Source organism: Hippocampus bargibanti, linkage group LG15 (assembly GCF_051943395.1).
Source record: "Hippocampus bargibanti isolate YZ-2025 linkage group LG15, ASM5194339v1, whole genome shotgun sequence".
NCBI classification, from domain to species: Eukaryota; Metazoa; Chordata; class Actinopteri; order Syngnathiformes; family Syngnathidae; genus Hippocampus; species Hippocampus bargibanti.
This window is the reverse complement of record NC_142748.1, coordinates 10,292,617-10,315,186: the sequence shown is the minus strand read 5'-3', so window position 1 is coordinate 10,315,186 and position 22,570 is coordinate 10,292,617. Positions and strand designations below refer to the sequence as shown.

The window sequence follows — 22,570 nt, the reverse complement described above, 5'->3', positions numbered from 1 at the left end:
TGTCACTTATTTTGAACAAATTCGCTGGACGGACGGACGGATGGACATACAAACAGATATACATTTGTGCGGGGAGGTTTCTGTATTGTTTTTTTATAAAGTCAATATGCACCGAAGCACTTTTGGAGATGTTGTCGTATCCAACCCATCCTGAATCCATAATTTCAGAAAATCACAATTAATTTCTAATCATCTGTGTCATCCTGATGCTGCAGACATCCTTTTTTCTTTCAATGCACACGAGAGCTGGTATGACCTCAGCTCTCCAAACATGCTGTGAGGGTGGGGCTGAAAGTCATCAGTTTTCCATTGCATAGCCAAACGGATTATGCCGTTTATGCAACAGATTATTCCTTTTTTTCTTCTTTTTTTACATAAGAGGGAAGCAGGCAGAGGTTGAGATGTCACAGGGTCAATGACGCCGAGCTCAGCCAGTTAATCAAGTCCAACATGTGTATCCTCTGTGATGGAGGTTAAGTGGAGATGTCAGGGATGCAAAATCTCCTCTACTGATTTGTTGTGTTTGCAATTTTTACAAACATAAGGCCACTAAGTTGATTATAAAATGATTTAAAAAAATACAGTATAGTTGTAAGATCTGCGATTTTTGTGGCCCAGGGATGATTGATTTTTTCAGTGGAAAGTCAAAGGTATTGGTACTTGAGTATTTATTTTACTTTGAGTACAAGAGTTGGATCAGCGCTTGGAAATGTACTTTTTCTTTTCATCTGTATTTGTATCGAGAGACAGAGTGTGAGTATTTTATCCGTTTCGCTTCAACCCGCCTTGCTGCCGTGCAACTTACTCTGCTGACTCCTCCCAGCACATGAACGAGATCGGATGCAGCTTCCCCACCGTTCATCATCATCATCCACGCATCCAACAGGAGAGGTGGACGTACCGATAGTCAACGGCAGGTTTGAGGGGCCTGGAAAAAGAGGAGACATTTTAAAACAGATGATGTGATTGGTTGAAAGTACAAATCAAAGGTGAGAACAAATGTGGTGGATCCCAAAACTGATACAGAGTGCCGTCGGGGATTTCTTTGCATCTCAACTGATAAGCGTCACGATTCTTTCATTCAATAGACATGAGTTTGGGAGAGGCGTGCATTTTCTTGCGAGGCGGGAAAAATATTGTGAGTATTGTGCTTGTGTCAATGTATTGGATTATTACAAAGTATTTCTGAATTGAAGGTTCAAAATACGCTTGCGGATACAGCGGCTTAAACTTGATTTAAAAGAAAAGTAGTCACATTTGACGACTTTTATTTTCCTCCACTGCAGTCAAGGGATCTAGCGGACGATGAGATAGAAGGTAAGCCGTATCAACGTACTTCACGTTTCTGGTTCTGTGGCAGTGTACCTGACAGAGGGATTTTTTGTTGTTGTTGTACGCTTGTTCAGAGCTGCGTGAAGCGTTCAATGAGTTTGACAAGGACAAGGATGGCCTGATCAGCTGTAAGGACCTGGGCAACCTGATGAGGACCATGGGTTACATGCCCACCGAGATGGAGCTCATCGAGCTGAGCCAAAACATCAACATGAACCGTGGGTCTGCTACAGTTTGGCTACTAAACCCTCGACAATCCCTTACGTGGTATTTTTGAAAAACAAATTCTGTCTTTGGCCCTCCAGTTGGTGGCCGAGTGGATTTTGATGATTTTGTGGATCTGATGGCGCCCAAACTTCTGGCGGAAACAGCCGGCATGATTGGAGTCAAGGAGCTGAAAAATGCCTTCAAAGAGGTCTGAATGCACCGCTGACGGCGAATCGAATTTGGATGGAAATCGCAATCTTGCAAACACAAAGTTGTCAATCACCTCTCGACATTCTGCCTTTTTAGTTCGACGCGGATGGCGACGGCGAGATCACCACCGAGGAGCTGCGGCTCGCCATGATGAAGTTAATGGGGCAACACATGAATCGGCGAGAGCTCGACGCTATCGTCCAAGAAGTCGATGACAACGGCGACGGCACAGTAGACTTTGAAGGTACATACAGTCATCACTAAAAATCTGTTCCGGTTAGATTGCATCATGAAATAAATAATCCTTGCTGTCTCTACACAGAGTTTGTCAGGATGATGTCGCATCAATGACAGTGGAAGCCCTTCATCAACTCAACTCTGCAAATGTGCTACATTTGTTGTCTCTTTCTGTTCAATTGTAATTATTTTGTCTTAATTTAAAAACCTTAAAATGTTGAGTTTGTATTTTTCTGGGGGAAAAAAAAGTTAGTTTCTGCACAGCCACCCCACCATAAAACAAGCGAGTTGCATAACATGTAGCTTGTCGGTTGTGTAATGAAACGATACAAATGTTCTATGGATGTTCCAGAGATAGGATAGGATAGGATTTGGAAAATGCAAAAAACAACAACAATAAAGTCAAATACTGTGGTGGATGAAATGTTTTGGATTAAGGAAACACGTCTGCCTCAGATTTGGATGCGCATTCGGATAAAGAGATTGCATAGCCAAAAATTTATAAGAATAATTTTAGACGTCATCAAAAAGTTATCTGACGTCATGGTTCCTCTCATAACAGGCTTTTCTTTTTTTTTTTCAACATTATCTTAACTTTATTTAGCAATGGGATGGCACAGGTGAGCGATCTGCGGGCATTTGAGGTACTTATCTGCATTTATATTGAGATGTTTTACTTGGCTGGCTACATTTAAAAAGGTCTGCTGATTTAAATCAGTACTTTCATTCGAGTATATGCACTACTTCTAAAGTACAGTGGATAAGTACTTTGCCACCCCAGCCGTTTGCTTTCTATTGGTGAGGAGTGAATGATTGATGATGACCAAACATCAAATGACATAACCAGCGGACCCCCCTGATCCATCCAATATTCAGCTACGACCTTTATCGCGTTAATCCTCAATAATCTCTCAGATTGGGCTTCATTGTGGTCATCCTGCATCGGACAGGATTTTTGCTTTAAACCCTAGCAGATGTCACCGGTACACATTAGCAACCTTTTCCTCAAGTTTCCTCTGATCTTTATATGCTCACTTCAATATACATTAAATGTTACATTTAGAAAGTGGTGTAATATAATGCGAATACACACTCTATTCAGATATGTAATGAGGTTTTATTAAATAAACAGAAAAAAAACGAGGTAGCTGGACAAACGGATTATTGCATTCATTCACAAAATCGCCTGTTGTTTGTTTATCCTAGAACAGTTGTTTTCGGGGCAATTCAATACAATGTATTTCATTTAATCTGCCATCATTAATAAAGCGTCTATTAAACGGACCAATAAAAAAACGAGCGGAAGATGGCGTCACCGGAAACCGGAACACTGAAGATTCCAACTTCTCATGTAAGTCGATTCGAGTGTGAGCGTCTTTGTGCAAATCAACGTCATTAAAACTACTTTAAAATCCATAAATGCATACTAAAACGGTGGCTTTGAGTGTTAAATAAGGCATGTTCCACCCCCTTGCTACCGAAAAAAATCGCCACTTCGCTGGCGTTGTGTGCTAACACTGTTAAAATTGTTGTTACAATTTTCAACCACTGTGCCGCGGCAAACTACTGTGTCGTGATACATTATCCAATGTCACTTTTTTAAAATGTAAACATTTCGAAAACACATTGAATCATTTTCTGAAAATATGTCATTTTCCGGTGGCCGTGCTGTAAAGACTGGGAGGGTAATCAAATATTCGTCCGTGTGGCAACACGCATCTGATTATCTAGTTCCTCCGAGTGAGAGGTCGTTATGATAGTCGGGAAATTTTTTAAGGGCAACTGCAAACTCCGAATCGGGCTCTGTACACGATTCTGACCCGGATGAAGGCCCGAGTATAGTGGTGGGTAAAAGAAAGCAAAGAGAGTGAGCTCAATGCAGTACAGTGAAAGCCATCTTTCGTATGAATTTACTTTCAGCGGGGATGAAACGATGCCATAGAGTCATGCTATATTTGTGTTGTCATGTGTGTGAAAAAAGTATCTTTTCCCATGACCTGCCGAACTGTTGTTTGCTGTCAAGTTCACTACCACTTTGAGGTTCTGAGGTACACATGTAATTCTTGTCCTCACAGGTCTCGCTTGATATCCACTGGATGTAAAACCCTTCTGTTGCAAAGTTACAGAGGTGTATGGGCCAGGTCCATCCTTCAAATCGCATCCCATCATTTCTGCTTCAACCACCCCCGCTATCGTTCCTCATTCCGTCCAAGCCCGATGGAGCTCAAGGACGTTCTAACGGTTTTGGAGGATCTGGCGCCCCTCTCCCTGGCTGAGCCATGGGACAACGTGGGCCTCCTGGTGGAGCCGAGTGAATCGCGACCCGTTAAAACCGTCCTGCTGACCAACGACCTCACAGAAGCAGTCATGGAGGAAGCCCGGGCCGAAAGCTGCGATCTCATCATCTCCTACCATCCTCCCCTTTTCCGCCCAATCAAACGTCTGGTCCGCAAGGACTGGAAGCAGCGATTGGTTATCAGAGCCCTGGAAGCCGGCATTGCCGTCTTCTCGCCTCATACGTCTTGGGACAGCGTTGGCGGAGGGGTAAACGACTGGCTGGTCGGAGGACTCGGTGAGTCGATGGAAGAAATACGAATGGCAAAGAGTTGGGATTTTTGTGCTCTTTAAAAGTGCTGCTTTGACACACAAACAAAAGCAAATAACATGACTCATTGGCATCTATTGTGTTCAGCTCGTGACATTTTTTGCATATAAAATGGACGCCTGACCTCTTCTCACCAAATGTGCTTTTGCTTTCAGGTAGCGGTCAGGTGTCTGTACTGACACAGGCCTACGTGGACTTGCCTTTCAGTCACATAGTGGAATTTCAATGCAATAATGACATGTTAAATGTTCTGTTGAACGAACTGAAAGCAATGGAAGGAGTGCACGTACAAGACCCTTTCAGGTTTGACACGACCACTCCTACGTAAATCAGATTATTTATTTTTGTTGCGGGAAATGGATTACAGCAGAATACTGACTAAATCAACTACATCTCAAAAGAGAACATCAGAACTGCATTTGGAGTACAGTGATAGCTCGGTTTTCGACCATAATCCGTTCCAGTAACCTGTTCAAAAACCAAATCCATTATCATCAATGTAAAATGTTTGAATCCGTTCCAACATTTGTAAAATACTATCAAAACAAACTAACGTGTTTTATTCTCACCGATTTTAACATTAACATTGGAAGGCATGACACGAGGATGTGACGTATAAGGAGGAAGGTGGCGCATTCCTGTGCGCTCAGTTTGGTTGAAAACAGAATTTCGTTTGTAGGCATAAAAAAACCCCAAAATATTTGGTTGAAAACGAGACGTTCGAAAACCGAGGTTTGACTGTATATGAGAGATACAGTAAAGTCTCGTTATATCGATATTCTCGGGAGTGGGAAAAAATATCGATATAACCGGAGTATTGATATATCCGATCCTGTGGCATGTAAATTTTCTCCTTACGTTCATAGAAATAGTATCGTAATAAGCAGTACTATCGATATAACGAGACTTTACTGTACTTTATATGCTAACTCCCACTTTCGAATGAGTTGCCCCTATTCTGTTTGAATCTGATATGTATACGTATCCTGAAATTTATCGTGGGATTTTTTTGTAACAAATATTTTAACAGCTGTGATGCCACCAAAACTCAAGTCAGCCTACACTGCAGTGGTTCCGCACTAACTCCAGTGGTTGATAAAATGACACAACACATCACCGCTGTCGACAAATCCCTCCGCATTCTTAAGGCAGAAAAGGTGAGCGACATCTTTCATGCCGATGTATATAATGAGTTGACACCCTATCATGTGAATTACACATTGAAAATAAGTCATCTAGTTGTGCTATTGTTGTTTTTCCTAATTTTGAGCGCCTCCAGTCTCCTAGGCTGGGCTACGGCCAGGGGCGACGCAGTGTTTTGGATGAGCCGGTAACCCTGGCAACCGCCGTGGCAAAAATGAAGTCCCACTTGGGGTTGCGGCACCTACGTTTGGCCCTCGGACAGGGATGTACGCAAGGTGTGGAGGAAACTTAGTCATGAAAAAAAAAAAAAATTGTGCTTACTTTTTTGCGTGTTACCCAGAATCCTTTGTGCGGAGCGTGGCCGCTTGTGCCGGATCAGGAGCATCGGTGCTGAGCGGCGTCCAAGCAGACCTCTACGTCACCGGTGGGTAGGCCCATCCTCCCTAGAAGCACATGTGCCGTCATTGTGATTGTGATGTAATTTGGTTTTAGGTGAGATGTCTCACCATGAGGTGCTGGATGCTGTTGCCAGGGGAACCAGCGTCATTCTCAGTGACCACAGCAACAGCGAACGAGGTTATCTGTCCGTCTTCCGCCAGAAGCTGACTGAAAAGGTTCCTGCTGATGTCATCGTAATGATCTCCAAGGCTGACAGGGACCCACTGCAGGTTGTGTGAAAAACCTGCCCGAAAAAGAGCCTTTTGTAATGGGCAAAAGATGATACGAGATGGCGCCAAAAACATTCACTGCAAGAAAGAGCATATCAGTGTGAGAATTTAAAAATGAATTTACAGCACATAATTCCTTTTTTGTTTTATCATTTTCCTCCTCATAGTTAGTTCCAGTGGCTGGAGTTATGAGCTTGAAATGGGGGCGGCTGCTGCCCAAATACAATGCAAACGTTGATTTATATTGCGCTTTAAACAACAGCTGAAGCTGGAACAAAGCACTAAAGTGCCGAATAAATTTTTGGAATGGCAGTGAATGAGTTTTCAATTTCATTCTAAAGAAGCTCCGCAACGATGTCACTCAAGTCTTTATTTTTCGGTATCTGTCCTCTTTTAAAGTAACTTACGCCAAAGAAAATCCAGAGGAAACCCTGCTGTAAATGGTTGCACCGTGTGACTCATTCAAAAGTGGGTCGTGTGAAATTCCTGGAAGAACATTTAGAGCAGGCATCACAAACATTAACAACTTAACGCTATTCAACTCAAGCACACAAGAAAAAAATGCAACAATCAAATCAACACAAACAAACTTTATTGCAGAAATAGTAGACAAACAACAAATGAAATATTTACAATTGAGTACATTTAGAACTCAGAACACAAACATGTTTTAAAACCAGGAACAGCGATGTATAACGCACACAAAACGGGTTTAGTCAGAATCGGAATCAAAGTTGTATGTAACGGGCTTCTTTGCTCTACTCGGTTTGGCCCGTGCGGCCTCAAATTGTGGAGCTGCTGATTCCTTATCTGAAATCTGGAAGCTTTCATCATCATCATCCTCAATCCACTTCTTTCCTTTTTTCTATAAAGAGAAACAAAGTGTCAACATCCAGCAGCGTGCGTGTACAGTCTGTATTGAGAGCATGATATGACCCCCGGCTGCCCCCCAAAATAAATAAAGGCAAAAAATGAAACACAAACCGGCTGTAAAGTGTGTTTTGTGGACTTAATGCGCGACATGAGGTCCCCCAAATCGCTGTCAGAGTCATCACTTGTGATTTTCTTCCGTTTGGGGGCGGACTTTGGCTTCTGTACTTTGGCCTCGCCCTCAGAGTTACACGCGGGATTACTCTTGGACGCGGCGCTTGAAGGTTTCGCTTTGGACAGAGCATCCACGATGGATGGCTGCTTCACACCTGAAACAACCATTTACGGCCATGATGGATGAGACGTTCAAATGCATATTGGCTGTCGTCGTGGGGAGTCTTACAACCTGCAGCTTTCTTGGATGCGACGGCTTTCCTTGGTGCAGTCTGTTTGGTCTTGAGCGGAAGGGAAACCACTGGGGCAGCTTCCTGCTTGTCAGATTCCGCTGCTAGCGATCCATAAAGAAGAAAAAAAATGTGGGATAGTAAAAATTCCAGTAGTGCATTTGTTGGGCTGACTACATGAAAGCCAAAGACATTACTTACAGCTCAATTTGCTTCCAAGTTGTTTTTGAGTTGTTGAATTCGCCTTTTTCACTTTCTTCCTGTGAAAGTATTTTTTTAATATGTTGGTATTGGATTAAAGACTACCACTTTCTATCATCTCATACTCACGTAGGCTCCGGTGCTTTGGGAGAATCCGAGTCAGTGTCCAGGTCAAGGGCAAAGCTACTATCGTCTTCGTCAACATCGATGACAGCTTTTTCTTTCTGAGTGTCACTCTTGACACAGCCGTCAAACTCATCATCACTATCAAACATGGAGTACTTGATGGCAACTGAAAATAAACACATCAGATCCACAATACACATATTTCATATATATATATACATCCATACATATACACATATATAGATAAACACACACGTACATACATACATACATACATATCTCCCGGTGCACATGATCAGCGGATCTTTGGATTCTGTCCCTTGAGCCAGCAAGTCAGAGAACTACCTTTAGTTTTGCGTTGAATTCTTTCTCTCGGGGCAGCAACTTCGTCGACCTCCATTTCACTTTCAGCGCGACTGTCACTCTCCTCCTCCTCTGACGTCTCATTTTTTTTGGACTTCTTGGCAACCGGCTTGAACTTTAGGGTGGTCTGTTTGCCCACTTTTGACCCTGCAACCAAATGTGGTACTTGACAGAGCTCCAAAAATAAGAGTATCGTCGTTGTCATGGCTATTGGGCTCTTGCCATCCGCAAATGCAATATATTTTCACTTTTATTCCGTAGTAGAAAAGTCATGCCGACCTTTGCCCCGCGAGGTTGCTTTGGTCTTCTTTATCACTCGTGCAAAGAGACCGTCTTCCTCCTCGCTGTCTCCAAATTCCATCTTCACAGCATCTTCAGTCTGCAAAGGCACAGTGGAGAAACACTTGAACGAGAACATCTTTCCCAAAGTCCCCCGTGTCGAAACAAGAAAACAGACCTTGACATTTTTGCCCCTCTTGTGTTCTCCTTTGAGGTCAGCCTTCCTGCTGGCCTCGGCTTTCATGGCACTGGTGATGCGTGGGATGACGCGGCGGCCCTGTGGCGTGGGCAGAGTTTCTGTTTTGACCGTCGTCTTCACCGTTTTGCCTTTGGAAGTCTTTTTGACAGGCATCGCGGTATCCTCCTTCTCTTTGGCTTCAACGCGCTGGGGGGAGATGAGATGTATTCCTCACAACGACCAGGTCTAATTATCAAATTTGGAGCCAAGTCTAAAATAAAGAAATGAATAAACTGAAGAAGATGAGCACCTACCTCCAGTTCTGCCAAAAAGGCAGAAAGATCGTCTTTCCACAAGTCAGAGGGACTCTTTTTCTTCAGCGCGTTCAACTCTGTCATCTGCAAAGTGGTGGCAGTCAAAGGAAAGCTCACAAAAAGAGAAAGCGTGTCAAAGAGCCCATCGAGAGTAGATTTGAGCAGCTCACCTTATCATCTCTCTGCTTGCAGAGCTCCTCCTTCTTCTCCTTGGTCAGGAACCACATGGGCATGGTGAGCAGGTAGTTGTAGTCCGGCCCACTGGTGTCCTCTTCTTCCTCCGGCGCTTCCTCCGGCGCTTCCTCCGCATTCTAATGATCAGGCCGGAAATTGAATTCGGTTGACTGCCGACCGAATGGAAATCAAAGTGAAAGAAATCCCTTCCCGAGGCCTTACCTTCTCCTCTTGGGTCTGTTTCCAGGCTTTGACCGGGTCCGAGTCGTAACCCATCTGCTGCAGCATGCGAATCAGTTCCTTCTTGAGTTTGTTCTCTATACGAAGACACTTTCTATGAGCAAACGCAAGTCACAGTGCCACATGGAATCCCGTAAAAGCCACTCACCAATGACCAGGGTGCCCTGGATTTTCTCCAGGATGAAGCGGGCCTGGTTAGTGAGCTTGGCACTCTCTGCCCCCAACATGCCCAAGAGCCATTCCTTTCTCAGGTTGTAGTACTTCAATCTTAATTGAAAGAACTCTTTGAGAATTTCTTGCACAGACCCATACTTCTTCAAGCTTCCCACGTGGTCAAACAGAACCTGAAAACCACAAAGCGCCAAAAGTCCAGAGGTGCTCCATCCACAAAGAAATTCACGCAGTCCCGTGATCGCAACTTTCTGAATGTACCATGGAATTGCAAGTGAGAGTATTCTGCAGCTTAAAGACTTTATGGAGTCCCAAGGCCTCCACCTCCCGCAGCTTCTCCTCTGTCATCTTGATCACAAAACGCACGGTGGTGTCGGTGTGATATTCCTTATAGTCTGTGATCAGAGGGGAAAACTTCTGGGTGCCGTTCAGCATCGGCTCCAGAACGTTCTCCTTGTAAGACTGGGAGAGAGAGAGAGAGGACACGGAGATGATTCGTACACTTCAGTCAAGTGCAAAATGTAATTATCGTCATGTATATTTGAAAAAAATCATTTCAGCTGCAGGAAAAAAATAAAATACATTCGGAGGCCTGGATTGGGTCTGTGGTATTTGAACTTGACAGCAGTGTATTAAAGAAATCTGTATCTACAGTAAATTTGCGGAAGTGGTCTCAAGATTAGATTGCAACTAACCTGTGTCCACGTTCTGACCGGCAACTCTGAGATCTCAATGGTGGTGGAGTCAATGATTGCGAGCTCTCCACAGACCATGTACTGGTTCTCCGTCAGTTGATCGATGGTACCCTTGAAGCCTTTATACTTGGGGAGCTTGGAGGAGACAAAAACAATGAGCATCGCTTTCATCTTGGGTCCACCTTTCAAGACTCGAATAAAAAAAGGGCTTCACCATGGGTAGCATATCCTCGCCGTTCAGCAAGCGAGTAATATTACCGACGATCTCTCGGATGTCATAGTTGGGGATTTTGCTAGACCAGCCTGTGCCAATGCCCTCCGAGCCGTTGATCAGTACGGTGGGAATGATGGGAATATACCACTCTGGTTCCACACGCTGGTTGTCGTCATAATTGTTCTTGAGAAGATTATCGTCAGTGGGGGGGAAAAGAAGGCGGGCCAGGGGGCTGAAGAGTTGGGACATTTTTAGCTTTTGCTGATTCATTTAGCGACTTTCGAAAAAAAGGAAATGTCGACCGCTGACCTGAGCATGGTGAAAATGTAACGGGGGCTGGCAGAGTCCTTGCCGCCGTGCAGCCTTGTTCCAAACTGGCCAAGAGGCTGCAACAGGTTCAAGTTGTTGCTTCCGACAAAGTTCTGGGCTAATCCAATGATGCTCATCATCAGAGAAATCTGGAAATAAACGGGATTTAATGTGTTAAACGTCTTATCTCCCCACTACCTTTGTTTTCTTTTTCATGAACCATTGAGACAATTGTGCAAAAAATAAAAATCACGCCGGCCAAAGACAATTTGAAGTGTACTCTACAGACACAGATGTCTGTGTCACGTAACCAAAATTCAGCAATGGACAGCCACGAGTAACTGTGACAGTCACCTCCCCGTGATGATATGCTGACATCTCAGCTACAGAACCAGCCAACTGGGCCACCTTCACTTCGCGCTTGTCATTTCTCTTGAAGCAACAGAACAGTACCTTCCTCTGGCCGGGCTTCAGCCCTGTCACACACCAAATCAAATACATTCATCAGAGAAGTTTCCAAACCTGATGGCGTTTATGAAAACCAGCTGCGTGAACGTACCATCCACCAAGCAGGGAATGGACCTTTCGTTGTCAGAGTTGGAGAAGAGTACCAGCTCCTTGTTGACAAAGTCAGTGTAGGAGAGATGCGATGTGGACTGGCCATACAGATACTCCTGCGGACACGGCGCAACTCGATAACGTCAGTGTTTGCTCATCATTACATGAAATAAAAATAAAAACATTTAAACGACGCGACGGTCAACCTCGGGCAGGTTGTGCTCCCTCCGGTAGCGTCTGTTCAGCATGAAATTGGTGAGCCACTCTTTGCGTTCGTCCACTTTTTTCTTGCTAAAGGCCTAGCGCAAAGAGGGCCGACAATAGGTTTTATTAGTCCTCCCTTCCGGAAAAAGCACCCGAAACAATAACAATCACATGTTGCAAAAAGATGCGATTTACAAGGGTGATGGCTTCGTCGTCTTCCGGCCCAGAGTATTTGAACGGAATACGGTGTCTTTGCATGTCAGAGAAATACTCCTTGGCCTCCTGCGACGTGCTAGTTCCCAAACCTGATTGGACACAAGCGGAATAGACGGCCGATGAGGAAGAGCAGAAGAAGGCGGAACAAAACCTGTGCGGTGGGTCAGGCGCAGCGCGAAGCTTACTTGGCTGCTTTACTACCACACAGGGGTTTGTGACAAACCTTTGTAGTATTTGATTTTCCAAGATTTGTGGTTGGACTGGCTCTCCTTCCATTCATTGAACTCCGGGATACTGTAGAATGACAGCTGGGATTTCTTAAATGAGGCCTAAAGGCAGAAAACATTTGTTCATTGACGGGCGCAATGCCACGAGAGACCACGCGGTGTGCCACGGGGTTCGACGCATTGGGCACCGCGTGGCAACACTGTCACACATTCAAACGGCATACTTTGATGATTGGAGTGATGAACTCTTCCAGGAAGTTGTGGTGCAGCAGCGATGGCCAGTTGTAGTGGATGAAATTGATCAACAAACCTTTAATGTGGGAGCCATCTTGATCCTGTCACAAACGTTAAGATGAGTGCCGCTCGCACGTTGGTTGATGGGGGTAATGAGAGAGATGAAGACTAAAAGCAAACCTGATCCGTCATGATCATGATCTTGCCATAGCGCAAGGTCTTGAGGGAATCTGGGTCACTGTAGTTCTTTTTGTACTGCAGACCAAGGATCTTGATGATATTGTTGATCTCAGCGTTCTCCATAATCTGCAGGAGAAGACATGCAAACCGATAAGAGGGCCTTCAAATGTCATCAAAGATGGAGGGAAGATCAAGTGGATCGGTAAATTCGGGGAAGTTGACCCATTGATGCACATGAACACTGTCATGAGATTAAGCAGCATTTCCCTTGAGTGGTAGTACTTTAAGGGACATATTGTAATCAATTGCATCAAAGGACCCAAATTCCTTTCAATCACAACAACTGCGAAGGCTGACCTGTTTGTGAGAGGCCTCTCGCACGTTGAGCATCTTTCCTCTGAGAGGGAAGACGCCATAGCGATCCCTGCCGACCACACCCAGGCCGGACACGGCCAGAGTCTTGGCCGAGTCTCCCTCGGTGAGGATCAAGGTGCAAGCGATGGAGTTCCTGCCACCTACCACATGGACAAAGTGATGACCGCAGCTTCATTCCAAGGCCACGGTGTCGAATTGCAAAAACAGTACCTGCATCGTTGGCATCGTCCAACTTGGGTACCCCTTTGATTTTCGTGTGTTTGACTGCCGAACACTTCTTGTTGAGCTGGAGCTGAGCTTTAAACTTCACCCAGTTCATGATATTTTCCACAATTCCACAGCCGTTGGCCTATAGCGGAGACGAGTCGGCAAACGGAAAAACGGTCAGAGAGGAAGAGGTGAGCGATGGCGGCCTCGCTTTACCTGTTTAATGAACTTCTCGCTGAGCGGGCACGTGGAGCCAAAGTTCTTATGCTGCAGAGTCATGTTCTCTTTGGTCTGAGAGTCAAACGTGGGATTCTCAATCAGGCAGTTGACAAACAGCCACATGTGGTTTTTCACCTTGAATGGGAAAGGAAATAAATCATGAGAGGTCGACAGCGACATCACTGTCATCTTGAGGAGGCCGTCTTTTCTTTCCCATGATGCATCCCAAAACTGTATTTTTAAAACGGTCGATGTGTTGTAACAAACCTAGAACTGGGAAGAAGGAAAACATGTTTTCCAATGACTAACGTCTATGATCATTTCCACTAGCCTGTTTCATGTAACTGTTAAGCTTCCAGACTCCTGTTGGAGAAAAAAAAATACCTGGAATGGTTTGATGACCACACCAGCTTTGTTCTTCTTCTTCACAACATCAATGAGCTTGCTCACTAACTGATCGGCCACGTAATCGGTGTGCCTACCGCCCTAAGGTGGAGAGGACAATCATTAGCAATCATATGATTTGCCGGACTGACAACAAAGTTGTCGTACCTTGGTTGTGGCAATACTGTTTACGAAGCTGACTTGCTGGAAGCCCTTCTCGCTCACGGTGAGGCAGACCTCCCAGCGCTCATTGATTACTTCATGTACCACTTTCAGCTCATTGCCCATCTCACTCACTTTGTCCTTCACATACAAGTCGACGTAACCGCGGAAACTTGTAACCTGGGGCGCACAGTGAACAGGAAAACTTTACAAAGATACAGCAGAAACATTCTTAATGATATAAAACAGTACATGTGCTACATTCTGAATAAGGATATCTAATAATGATCAAAGGTACACAAGACAACGTGTGAATTTACAGGAAGTCTTTTGCTATTGAAGAACACACGGACACCCTTGCTACATCCGGCAATGTCGTAGGCCCTCCTGGTCATCAAGGCCACTATGTCTTTATCCAGGATGCTCATCTTAAACTTGGGCAGATCGGGCTGAAAGGTGATGCAGGTGAAATCGTCTCCCTCAAAGGATTTGATGGTAGGTTCCTTGGTTCTGCCCATGTTGTCATACCACGTCTGAGGAAATAAAAGCACTGATGTGAAGCGACAGGCAGGGGAAAGATTCAGAGGAAGACCTCTGCCGTATTTGCTCAGTACCTGTCGAAAAGTCTTCTTAGATTGTCGACAAGCCGTCTCAACGGTGAACTTGGTGCTGAAGATGTTGCACAACTTGGCACCGTATCCATTACGCCCACCTTTAAAGTCACGGAATAAACGGGATTTTTGTATTTAAAAAAAAAGAAATAATAATAATAAGTTGAGTGACAATTTATTTTAGGGTCATGCCACCCAACCCCATATGCTAAAACAATCTGCATGACATGTCTTACCGGTGACTTTCTTCTCATCATCGTCATAGTTACTCGAGGTAAGGAGCTGTCCAAAAATGAGTGCGGGTACAAACACTTTCTCCACCTTGTGCTCCACTACTGGGATCCCTTTCCCGTTATTCCATATGCTGATGGTGTTGTTTTCACTGAAACAGAAACTCATTTAGGTCATGTGAATTGTATAATACAGTTTGAATTATGTGAGGTACACTCAAATAGGGACATGTACAAAGTGGAACAATCCACATTTTTGAAAGAAGATACATTGTGTTTCTAAGTATAACCCTCTTTGGATAAATATCACTGAAGCACATCATACTCACACATCAATGTTGATTTTGATGCAGGACATACTCTTATCTCTCTGCTTGTTGTCCGCAGCATTAACTATAAGGAAGAAAAGGAATCATTGCATGTGACAAGAAACAAAAGAATGTCTTTGAAATAAAGGCCCTTTCAGCTGCTTGCTTACCAAGGATCTCATCAAAAATCTTGTAAAGCCCCGGTACGAACGTTACATCCCGGCAGTTCATTCCAACATCTTCGTCATAGACCCACATTTGCTGAGGAACAAAAGAGCAATGGGGATGCATGCATCTTGCCAATTCAGTTGCCGGTTTGAGTCTTACCTGGGTGACAGTCTCTACTGAGCCGATGTAAGAATCAGGTCGGAGCAAAATGTGCTCCAGTTGAGTCTTCTTCTGATAGATGGCCTCCACTGACATCGGCTTGGGATTCTTCCCCAGTGACTGGTTCTCAAAGAAATTACTCTGAGGACACATTTTGAAGTGTTTTGATTTGTTTTCAGTCATTCATTTCCTCCCAACTGTGTATCGTATATTACAATTGTAGGTATTGGCCATTCCCCACTATATTTTGATGCTAATAATCAAGGCGGTGGAAAATGACCCAACCATTTTGAGGGTTAGAGGGCAAACGACATTTTGTAAATTGGTTCGTTGACTCCGACAAAAAAATACATAAATAATACAAATTGTAGATCAAACCGGTACCATGTTTAAGCGAAAGGTTCTTAGATTTAGACCAATACGTGAGTCTCAAACAACATATTTCTCGTTTGTTTTATAAACGTAAGTGCGTTTTTTTTCTCCGTAACTTTGCTCGACAATTATTATTGAGCAAAGTTATGCAATTTTAGCATATTATCGTAATATATGCCAGAATGGCGGAGGTTAACAAACGAGTCAAGAATAACGGTATCGGTTACCTTCAGTGGTTTCGCCATTTCTCTTTCTTTATTAAACTGTGATATACGCTGCGTTAAAAGTGAACAATTTAAATGTTCTGCGAACAGGCGTAGTTGCACTTCAACAGGGGGGTCGTTACCGGAAAAGAAGGAATGCGACCCGTTTGAATTTTCCAGCGTATCAAGCGCCAGTTCCTACAGCCAATGGGACAACGAGCACGTGACAAAAGTCATCCAATAAAATAGCGGAACTCAAAGTTTAATTTTTTTTAGTCAATAGTCCAATCAACGAGAGGATTTGCCTTTTCATCCCGCCCTTTGCATCGAAAGGCCTATTGAAATCGCTTATTTTACAAACGTTTTCTTTTTTAAATTCTACTTTTATTTTTTTTTAATTTCATTACTGTATACTATATATTTGTATGTTTTCCAACCACGATCGGGCCCAACTGTCTTTTAATTTATAATTTCGAATCTATCCAGTCAGTACCAAATATGTAAACATTGTGTTGTGTAATTGCAAATACAGAAGCTTCGTTTGTACTGAAATGTATATTTAAAAGACATCGCCATTGTCAAAACGCAGTCTGTGTCAACATCTTCACAGCCACCTTTTGATAATTCACACTGTGTCCTTACTTTCCTTTAAGGTACAAAGCCTGAACTTTAAGATGAACGCAACTCCCCACGGCTGTTTTGCGGCATATGCCTGAGAGACACAATGTAGTGTCGGGCATGACTTTGCAGTTCTTTAAAAAAAAAGGCCAGAAGGAAAACAACTTTTATTCTGTGTTGGCAGGCGGATTCTGGGGTGGTAGAGCGATTTTGGTGAGGCACCAGTGCTGGTTGCTCGTAGCAGATGAATATCACCAGAAGGACTAAATCCAAATCCAAATCAAGTACCGTACAACGTCCATTTTGTAAAATACACACAAGAAGAATGGAGATGGACAATTCTCAGTTTGCTCCTGTAATGGTAGTCATGTTTCGCAGAAGATAAATCACATATACCGGTGAGTATCGTTATTGATCTGCAAGCGTTGCCATAGTCGCAAACGTTCCCGTCACGTGCACATTCTCAACACGTTTGAAAAGAGTGCACTACCTATTTATGCCTGGATGTGCATGCTTTGGAAATAAAGCCGTTTGATGCAGTCATCTCTTGTCTCAGACCCAGTCAAGACAAGATGGAAAATAAATAAATAAAGTTGGCTAATGTATTCGCACAAAGCCGGCAGGCATTTGATCTTGTTCTGTGGACGCGGTCTGCGCACCGGAGGAATGGAAAAAATGAGAATGTAAGAGAAAAATTCATCACATTTTTTCCATACGGCGGTGCTTAGATAGAGCGAGGGACTCTTGTAAGCAAGGCTCTCACAGGTACGGCCTTAATCAGGAGTGCAGACCGGCACATTTTTAGAGATGGATGATAAATGGCGGAAATATTATTTTGAAAAGTGATTTATAATTGCGCACAAAGTATAACATAGTACTTCATCGGCCGCATGATGTCATTCTGGAGCAACAGGAAGACGAGACGAACCCGACGTATTGATTTTAATTCCATTACGACCTTATGAGTGGCTGTTTGACAGACTCCTGGGTCAGCACAGCTGTTTTATCGCAATCGATCGAATTTCCTCATCAAGGGTGTGCGGAGACCACCCGCAGAGCCTCGGGACCTGACCGCGACATGACCACAATTCAACTTTACTCTTCAACGAGACATTTAGGACACTTGGATTCAATTTGGAGAAGGCCTTTTTATAAGCCGGGCTGTGAAACAACAAGGGCTGAGATTTTTTTGACCCCTTAAGGAATACGCAAACGTCGACTACTTTTGAAGGAATGGAGGTGGAAGTGTGTCACATTATTGTTATTTTTTTACTTCAAAATGGCTGCATTTCCAGCAGGTCCAGTAAATAGTTTTTCTACTTCTTCCTTTCCTTTCTCGTTTCTTTTATCACTTTGCTGCTGTGAAATGTAAATTTCTCCAATGCGAGACGACTACAGGCTAATCCAATCCAATGCAAATGCTAGGAAAAAAATGATCCAAAGTACGCAGACCCAGCACTACATACACACATCACTCTCTGCAGAGGATAATTAACATATGCCTATGAGTATTGTTCTTGTCACTGTCTATGTGTTTCTCCACCGTTTGTGTGTCCCTTCCAGGTACCAATGCTATTCATGAACCTGTCTATGGCATTTGGGATAGTTTACTCGCATTTGTTTGCAGTAGATCTCCTTGTTTTCGGAACTGTTCCCCGAGAACCAATCATCTAAAGTCACCTCCAGCTCATTTGTGACCTTTTCCCGCGGACGAGACCACAACACGACTCATATTGCTGTAGTGACAGTTCACGTTTGAACAGAAGTCGGGGAGAACAATGCCTTTGCAAGGGGTGTCAGCGCACCTTTAAATTGTGAGGGTTCCACGAGGCGGGGAGGGGGGCGTTCGGTGCTAGTCCACCTGATGCACGCACACGAGCGACCAGCTTGCCAACTGCCCGAGAAGCTCCATTCCAAGAACCGCCGCCAACGAAAGGCGGTGGGGGAGCCCGTGCCGGCGTTGGTGCTACGTGCACTTCTATTTGCATCGCACCCATGTTGAACGCGCCCCTCTCCGGGGCGCCTCACAGCCCGAGCGCACAGGCGCCGAGCTAACGAGTTGCCTCCTCCGGTTGCGTGGAAACTAAACGGGTGAGCCTTGTGCAAGCATCTACCGGCGGAGAGCAACACGCAGCAAGTTGAATCCGCTTCGTGTTGGAAGACAATTGAAACGTGCGGCGGATGATGACGATGAGGGAAAGAGCGCCGCAAACGTGAGTGTGTTGCACACGCCAGTGTGTTTTTTTATGTTTTGTTTGTTTTAAATAATCACGTGTACCTCACGCATGATCATGATTCTATTTTGATTCTCCAAATAAATATAGAGCGGCATGCCCACGTCGATTTGGTTTAGTTACACCTTTCAATTAACTAATTCACTGCCAAACACGTGCCCAGAAAGGTGTCCGCTCCAGTGCCAGGGTTTTTGTCATTGTCACTCAAATTCCTGGACCCACAGAATATTGAGGTTTTGGACGACATACACATTCAATGCAGCGTAAGAAACCTAAGACTCTTTTCTTTCATCAGAAAAAAAAGAATTAATTCCTAAATGATATGGCTCTGGAGTTATATGAGCATGAAATGGGGGTGGCTGTCCAAGATACAATGCAATACATCCATATTGGTTGATATAGTGCTTTAACAACAGCAGAAGCTAGAACAAAGCGCTAACATGGAAAACAGGGAAATGCTGCCCCCACGTGGAAGGGAAAAAACATTGCCAGAGGGCTAACCAGCGCTTTATCTGCACCCAAGCATGAAAAAACAAAACCTGAACAAATTCAGGAATGGCGCTGAATGTCATCTTTCCAATTCCCGAATCGATTCGTGAATGGCAGTGAATGAGTTAATTTCCCATGAGCGTTTGCACGATGGGTAGGAAACGCCAGTGAGTTGCAAGGAATTTTCCTCACTTGTTATCGACCGGCAAGCTATGGATCGTCATCATCGCGTGCATCGTCAATCATCGACATTGATGATTTATTACGCTGTGAACATATGGGACGCAATGGAAACGTTGCCGTGCATCCACGGTTTGAATCAGAGGAAATTGAAGCGGGCGTTTAATGGTGGTGGGCGGGGCTTTGGGAGCAAATGGAGCCAAGAAAACAACATGACAGCTTGATCAAATTTGATCATGTCAAGGCTCGGCCTGCCGCCAATTGATTCGGGCTCTCGCGATGCCTTCCAAAAGCATGAAAAACTCGAGAGGTCATCTCTCAAAGACCCTCCATGTTCACTGACACTTTATCATCCCTGTATGTTTTTTCATGTGTCCATCTTGGCGACTGATCGTGACAGGCGGACGTTGACGCCGCTTCTCCAATTGTTCAAAGGGCACACGGGTGATAATTGAATTGGAAGTGATGGGTTTTGGTTACGGGAAGCCTTATTTTTCTCCTCACGCGGGAGGGACACCGTATCACTCCCCGTCATTGCCGGCTACCCCACCTGGCGAAACGCTATTTGATACTGGCAGGGAGATCGATGACCTGTTTTTTTTTTAATCTTTGTAAGTGGATTGGCGCTCATTGAGCGGACATTTTGAAGGAATTAAAGATGCCCGGGTGAGCCGCGCCGCCCTGGCGCAAGACGGGTTGTATACCCGGTCTCAGTTTACCCGAGGTCTTTGGATGAGGGAAGGTGGACAAAGAGTCCAATTTCAAGAATGAAAGGAAGCAAATGACACGTTGTCTATTTGCGCATCGTCGCTAGATAATGGATGCTAACCAAACGTATGAAATGAGAGCTCGCGAGCACAAAGTTAGCATCAAATCAGGGGGTAATTTGAGGGACTGCAAATTGTTTGTTGACATGACGTTTGTTGTTTGGTATGTCTCAGGTTGTGCATTTGCAGGGACGATTGAGGCGGGGCCCAAATGCCAAGATGTCGGCGGCGGCGGCGGACCACGCGGTCAGGCGTTTGCTGCAGCATAGCCTGGTGTTCGTGGCCGTCTGCTTCCACCACGCCGCCGCTTGCTCCAAACATTGCTACTGCTCGGAGAGCGATGACGGCGGCGGCAAGACGGTGCGCTGCAGCAATCAGCGGCTGACCGCCATCCCGCGGGACATCCCCAACGACACGCGGCGAGTCTACCTGGACTTCAACCTCTTGACTTCCGTCCCGGCCGACGCCTTCGCCGGCCTGTCGCGCCTGGCCGAGCTGGACCTGTCGCACAACGACATCAGCCAGCTGCAGCCGGGCGCCTTCAGGGGCCTGAGCTCCTCCTTGCAGTTCCTCGACCTTTCCGCCAACAAGCTAGTCCGTTTCGACGCGGACTCCTTCGAGGGCCTCCGGGCTCGGGCTAATTTAACCAACAATCCCTGGCACTGCGACTGCAACCTGCAGATGGCCATGCCCCGCGTGGACCTGGAGCCCGTGTCGCTGACCGGTATCGTGTGCCAGACATCCGAACCGGAGGAAACGAGCGTTCGGGGACTGGCCTTCCTCTTAGAGCCCGACGTGGACTTGTGCGTGGTGATGAAGAAGACTACGGACGTGGCCATGCTGGTGGTCATGTTTGGATGGTTCGCCATGGTCATCTCTTACCTAGTCTACTACGTCAGGGCCAACCAGGAGGATGCCCGTAGACATTTGGAGTACCTCAAGTCCTTGCCCAGCAGGCAAGCAAAGTCGGAGGAGTCTTCTACCATCAGTACTGTTGTTTAGCCCCCGGGGACCTTCGTCCCCAAATGTAATCAAAAACAACACAACTGACCAAGAAGAAACAGAAATGAGAAACTCTCGGTTGATTGAATGATAATACGAGGAACTGACAATGCTGCGAAGGGGAGAGCCGGAAAGACGCCAAGGGAAATATCAAACATCACTTTGGCGTAATGACACTCAGAAGCCAATGACTACTCGGTAGAACTATTAAAAAGATGCGCCTGCGGGTACCGCACTGTGGACATACTGTACAGCCATCAGGAGGGGGGCCGCCTTGACTTTTAAGTGTAATAAGTCGTGCAAACTGAGCTAATTGTCAGCAATGCCTTTCTTTGCATGAAAACTCAAGCAGATGCAATGCAGCCTGCATGCATTATTCACCTTCCGACAGGCTATGAGCACTTTTTTGGGGGGGCGCTCGGATGCTTTAATGTAAAGTAAACGCCGTAGCATGTGGTGGGCCGTCAGGGCCTTTAAGCCCTTCTTTGCTGGCCTAAAAGACTAATTTGTCCATGAATTCTTATTAAATAATTCCAAATTGTCTTTCAGCTTCTTTTCCCCTTGTTGTGCTGCTTACAGATGTTAGTTTTCGTATTTAAGCATTTAACCAATCACATTTCAGTCATCATTTGTGACCAGGGTCAGAAATTGACCTGTAAGCCTTCACAATCATTTCTGCAGGAGCATAAAATAAGTGTCAATGCCTGTTGCTTTAACCAATCAGATTTCAAGGCGTCATTAAAAAAATGCTCTTTTTGACAGTCGCGGCTTAGCTTGGACGCGGTGCACGAGTGTTGGTGTTACACCTGCACGTGCGCACACAGGTGGGGGTTAGGTGACACGTCAAACAATGGGCATCCAGGCCCTCTTCCCCGATTGGGTTTCCAGGGGAAATTGCTTCCAGCCACCTTTTTGGTGACACGAGAAGAGCATCAACGCATTCGCTGACAGACTGCATGCACAGTAGGATGCCGTGCATCGTGTGCCCAGGAGGGACCTGATTCCGGTGTCACTTAATTGCTCTAGAAATAATGACCGAGTAACTACAAATAATGCATGTTGTCCCACACAAAACAGGCCTAGATTTCACACAGAATGGGATCAATTGAGGTTTTGCCTGCAGTATGTCTTTTTCCCACAAGACGGCGCCATTGCACCAGTCAAGTTTTTTTCATTTTCATTTTTTTTTGTCGGACTTTTGGCAATCACTCAAAAGCAGACCATCGCTCAATGACTTTTTTATGAACTAGAGGCTATTTGCAAAACATATGTACAGTAATCCCCCGTTTTTCGCGGTGAATGGGGACCCGGACCATCTGCGAT

The 22,570-nt window shown here is 45.0% G+C and overlaps 4 protein-coding genes across 6 annotated transcripts; 3 read left to right on the top strand and 1 right to left on the bottom strand.

The window, feature by feature from the left end:
- Positions 1-472: 472 nt before the first annotated feature.
- Positions 473-3,150, top strand: LOC148887751 (calcium-binding protein 5-like). Its single transcript, XM_089015756.1, has 8 exons — positions 473-753; positions 824-989; positions 1,089-1,138; positions 1,287-1,317; positions 1,407-1,550; positions 1,638-1,747; positions 1,846-1,993; positions 2,072-3,150. Exons 3-8 carry the CDS (start codon positions 1,091-1,093, stop codon positions 2,098-2,100), a joined length of 510 nt encoding a protein of 169 aa, XP_088871882.1. The 5' UTR covers positions 473-753; positions 824-989; positions 1,089-1,090; the 3' UTR covers positions 2,101-3,150.
- A 152-nt stretch (positions 3,151-3,302) lies between these two features.
- Positions 3,303-6,831, top strand: nif3l1 (NIF3 NGG1 interacting factor 3-like 1 (S. cerevisiae)). 2 transcript variants are annotated; one of them, XM_089015747.1, is made up of 7 exons: positions 3,303-3,337; positions 4,062-4,558; positions 4,747-4,894; positions 5,622-5,748; positions 5,871-6,009; positions 6,075-6,158; positions 6,227-6,831. In XM_089015747.1, coding segments are annotated over exons 1-7 (1,182 nt in total). In that variant the 5' UTR covers positions 3,303-3,335; the 3' UTR covers positions 6,412-6,831. The 2 variants fall into 2 exon arrangements, with proteins under 2 accessions (XP_088871873.1, XP_088871874.1); XM_089015748.1 differs by lacking the exon at positions 3,303-3,337.
- Positions 6,832-6,977: 146 nt separating this feature from the next.
- top2a (DNA topoisomerase II alpha) lies at positions 6,978-16,138 on the bottom strand. Of its 2 annotated transcripts, XM_089015742.1 has the most exons (35): positions 15,982-16,138; positions 15,383-15,523; positions 15,226-15,316; positions 15,077-15,140; positions 14,754-14,899; positions 14,521-14,618; positions 14,227-14,439; positions 13,913-14,086; positions 13,745-13,846; positions 13,358-13,495; positions 13,145-13,283; positions 12,917-13,074; positions 12,560-12,685; positions 12,370-12,480; positions 12,142-12,247; positions 11,898-12,007; positions 11,705-11,797; positions 11,500-11,614; positions 11,295-11,416; positions 10,941-11,089; positions 10,632-10,863; positions 10,418-10,552; positions 9,984-10,184; positions 9,700-9,895; positions 9,534-9,628; positions 9,308-9,448; positions 9,138-9,221; positions 8,824-9,030; positions 8,646-8,745; positions 8,349-8,513; positions 8,007-8,169; positions 7,878-7,936; positions 7,679-7,780; positions 7,387-7,601; positions 6,978-7,267 (listed from the first exon to the last, which is right to left on the bottom strand). In XM_089015742.1, the coding sequence occupies exons 1-35, from the start codon at positions 15,997-15,999 to the stop codon at positions 7,115-7,117; spliced, it is 4,662 nt and encodes a 1,553-aa protein (XP_088871868.1). In that variant the 5' UTR covers positions 16,000-16,138; the 3' UTR covers positions 6,978-7,114. The 2 variants fall into 2 exon arrangements, with proteins under 2 accessions (XP_088871868.1, XP_088871869.1); XM_089015743.1 differs by lacking the exons at positions 6,978-7,267; positions 7,387-7,601; positions 7,679-7,780; positions 7,878-7,936 and having other exon boundaries at positions 8,044-8,169; positions 8,275-8,513.
- A 1,326-nt stretch (positions 16,139-17,464) lies between these two features.
- Positions 17,465-21,808, top strand: lrrc3ca (leucine rich repeat containing 3Ca). Its single transcript, XM_089015485.1, has 2 exons — positions 17,465-18,788; positions 20,420-21,808. The coding sequence occupies exon 2, from the start codon at positions 20,465-20,467 to the stop codon at positions 21,245-21,247; it is 783 nt and encodes a 260-aa protein (XP_088871611.1). The 5' UTR covers positions 17,465-18,788; positions 20,420-20,464; the 3' UTR covers positions 21,248-21,808.
- The last annotated feature ends 762 nt before the right edge of the window (positions 21,809-22,570 follow it).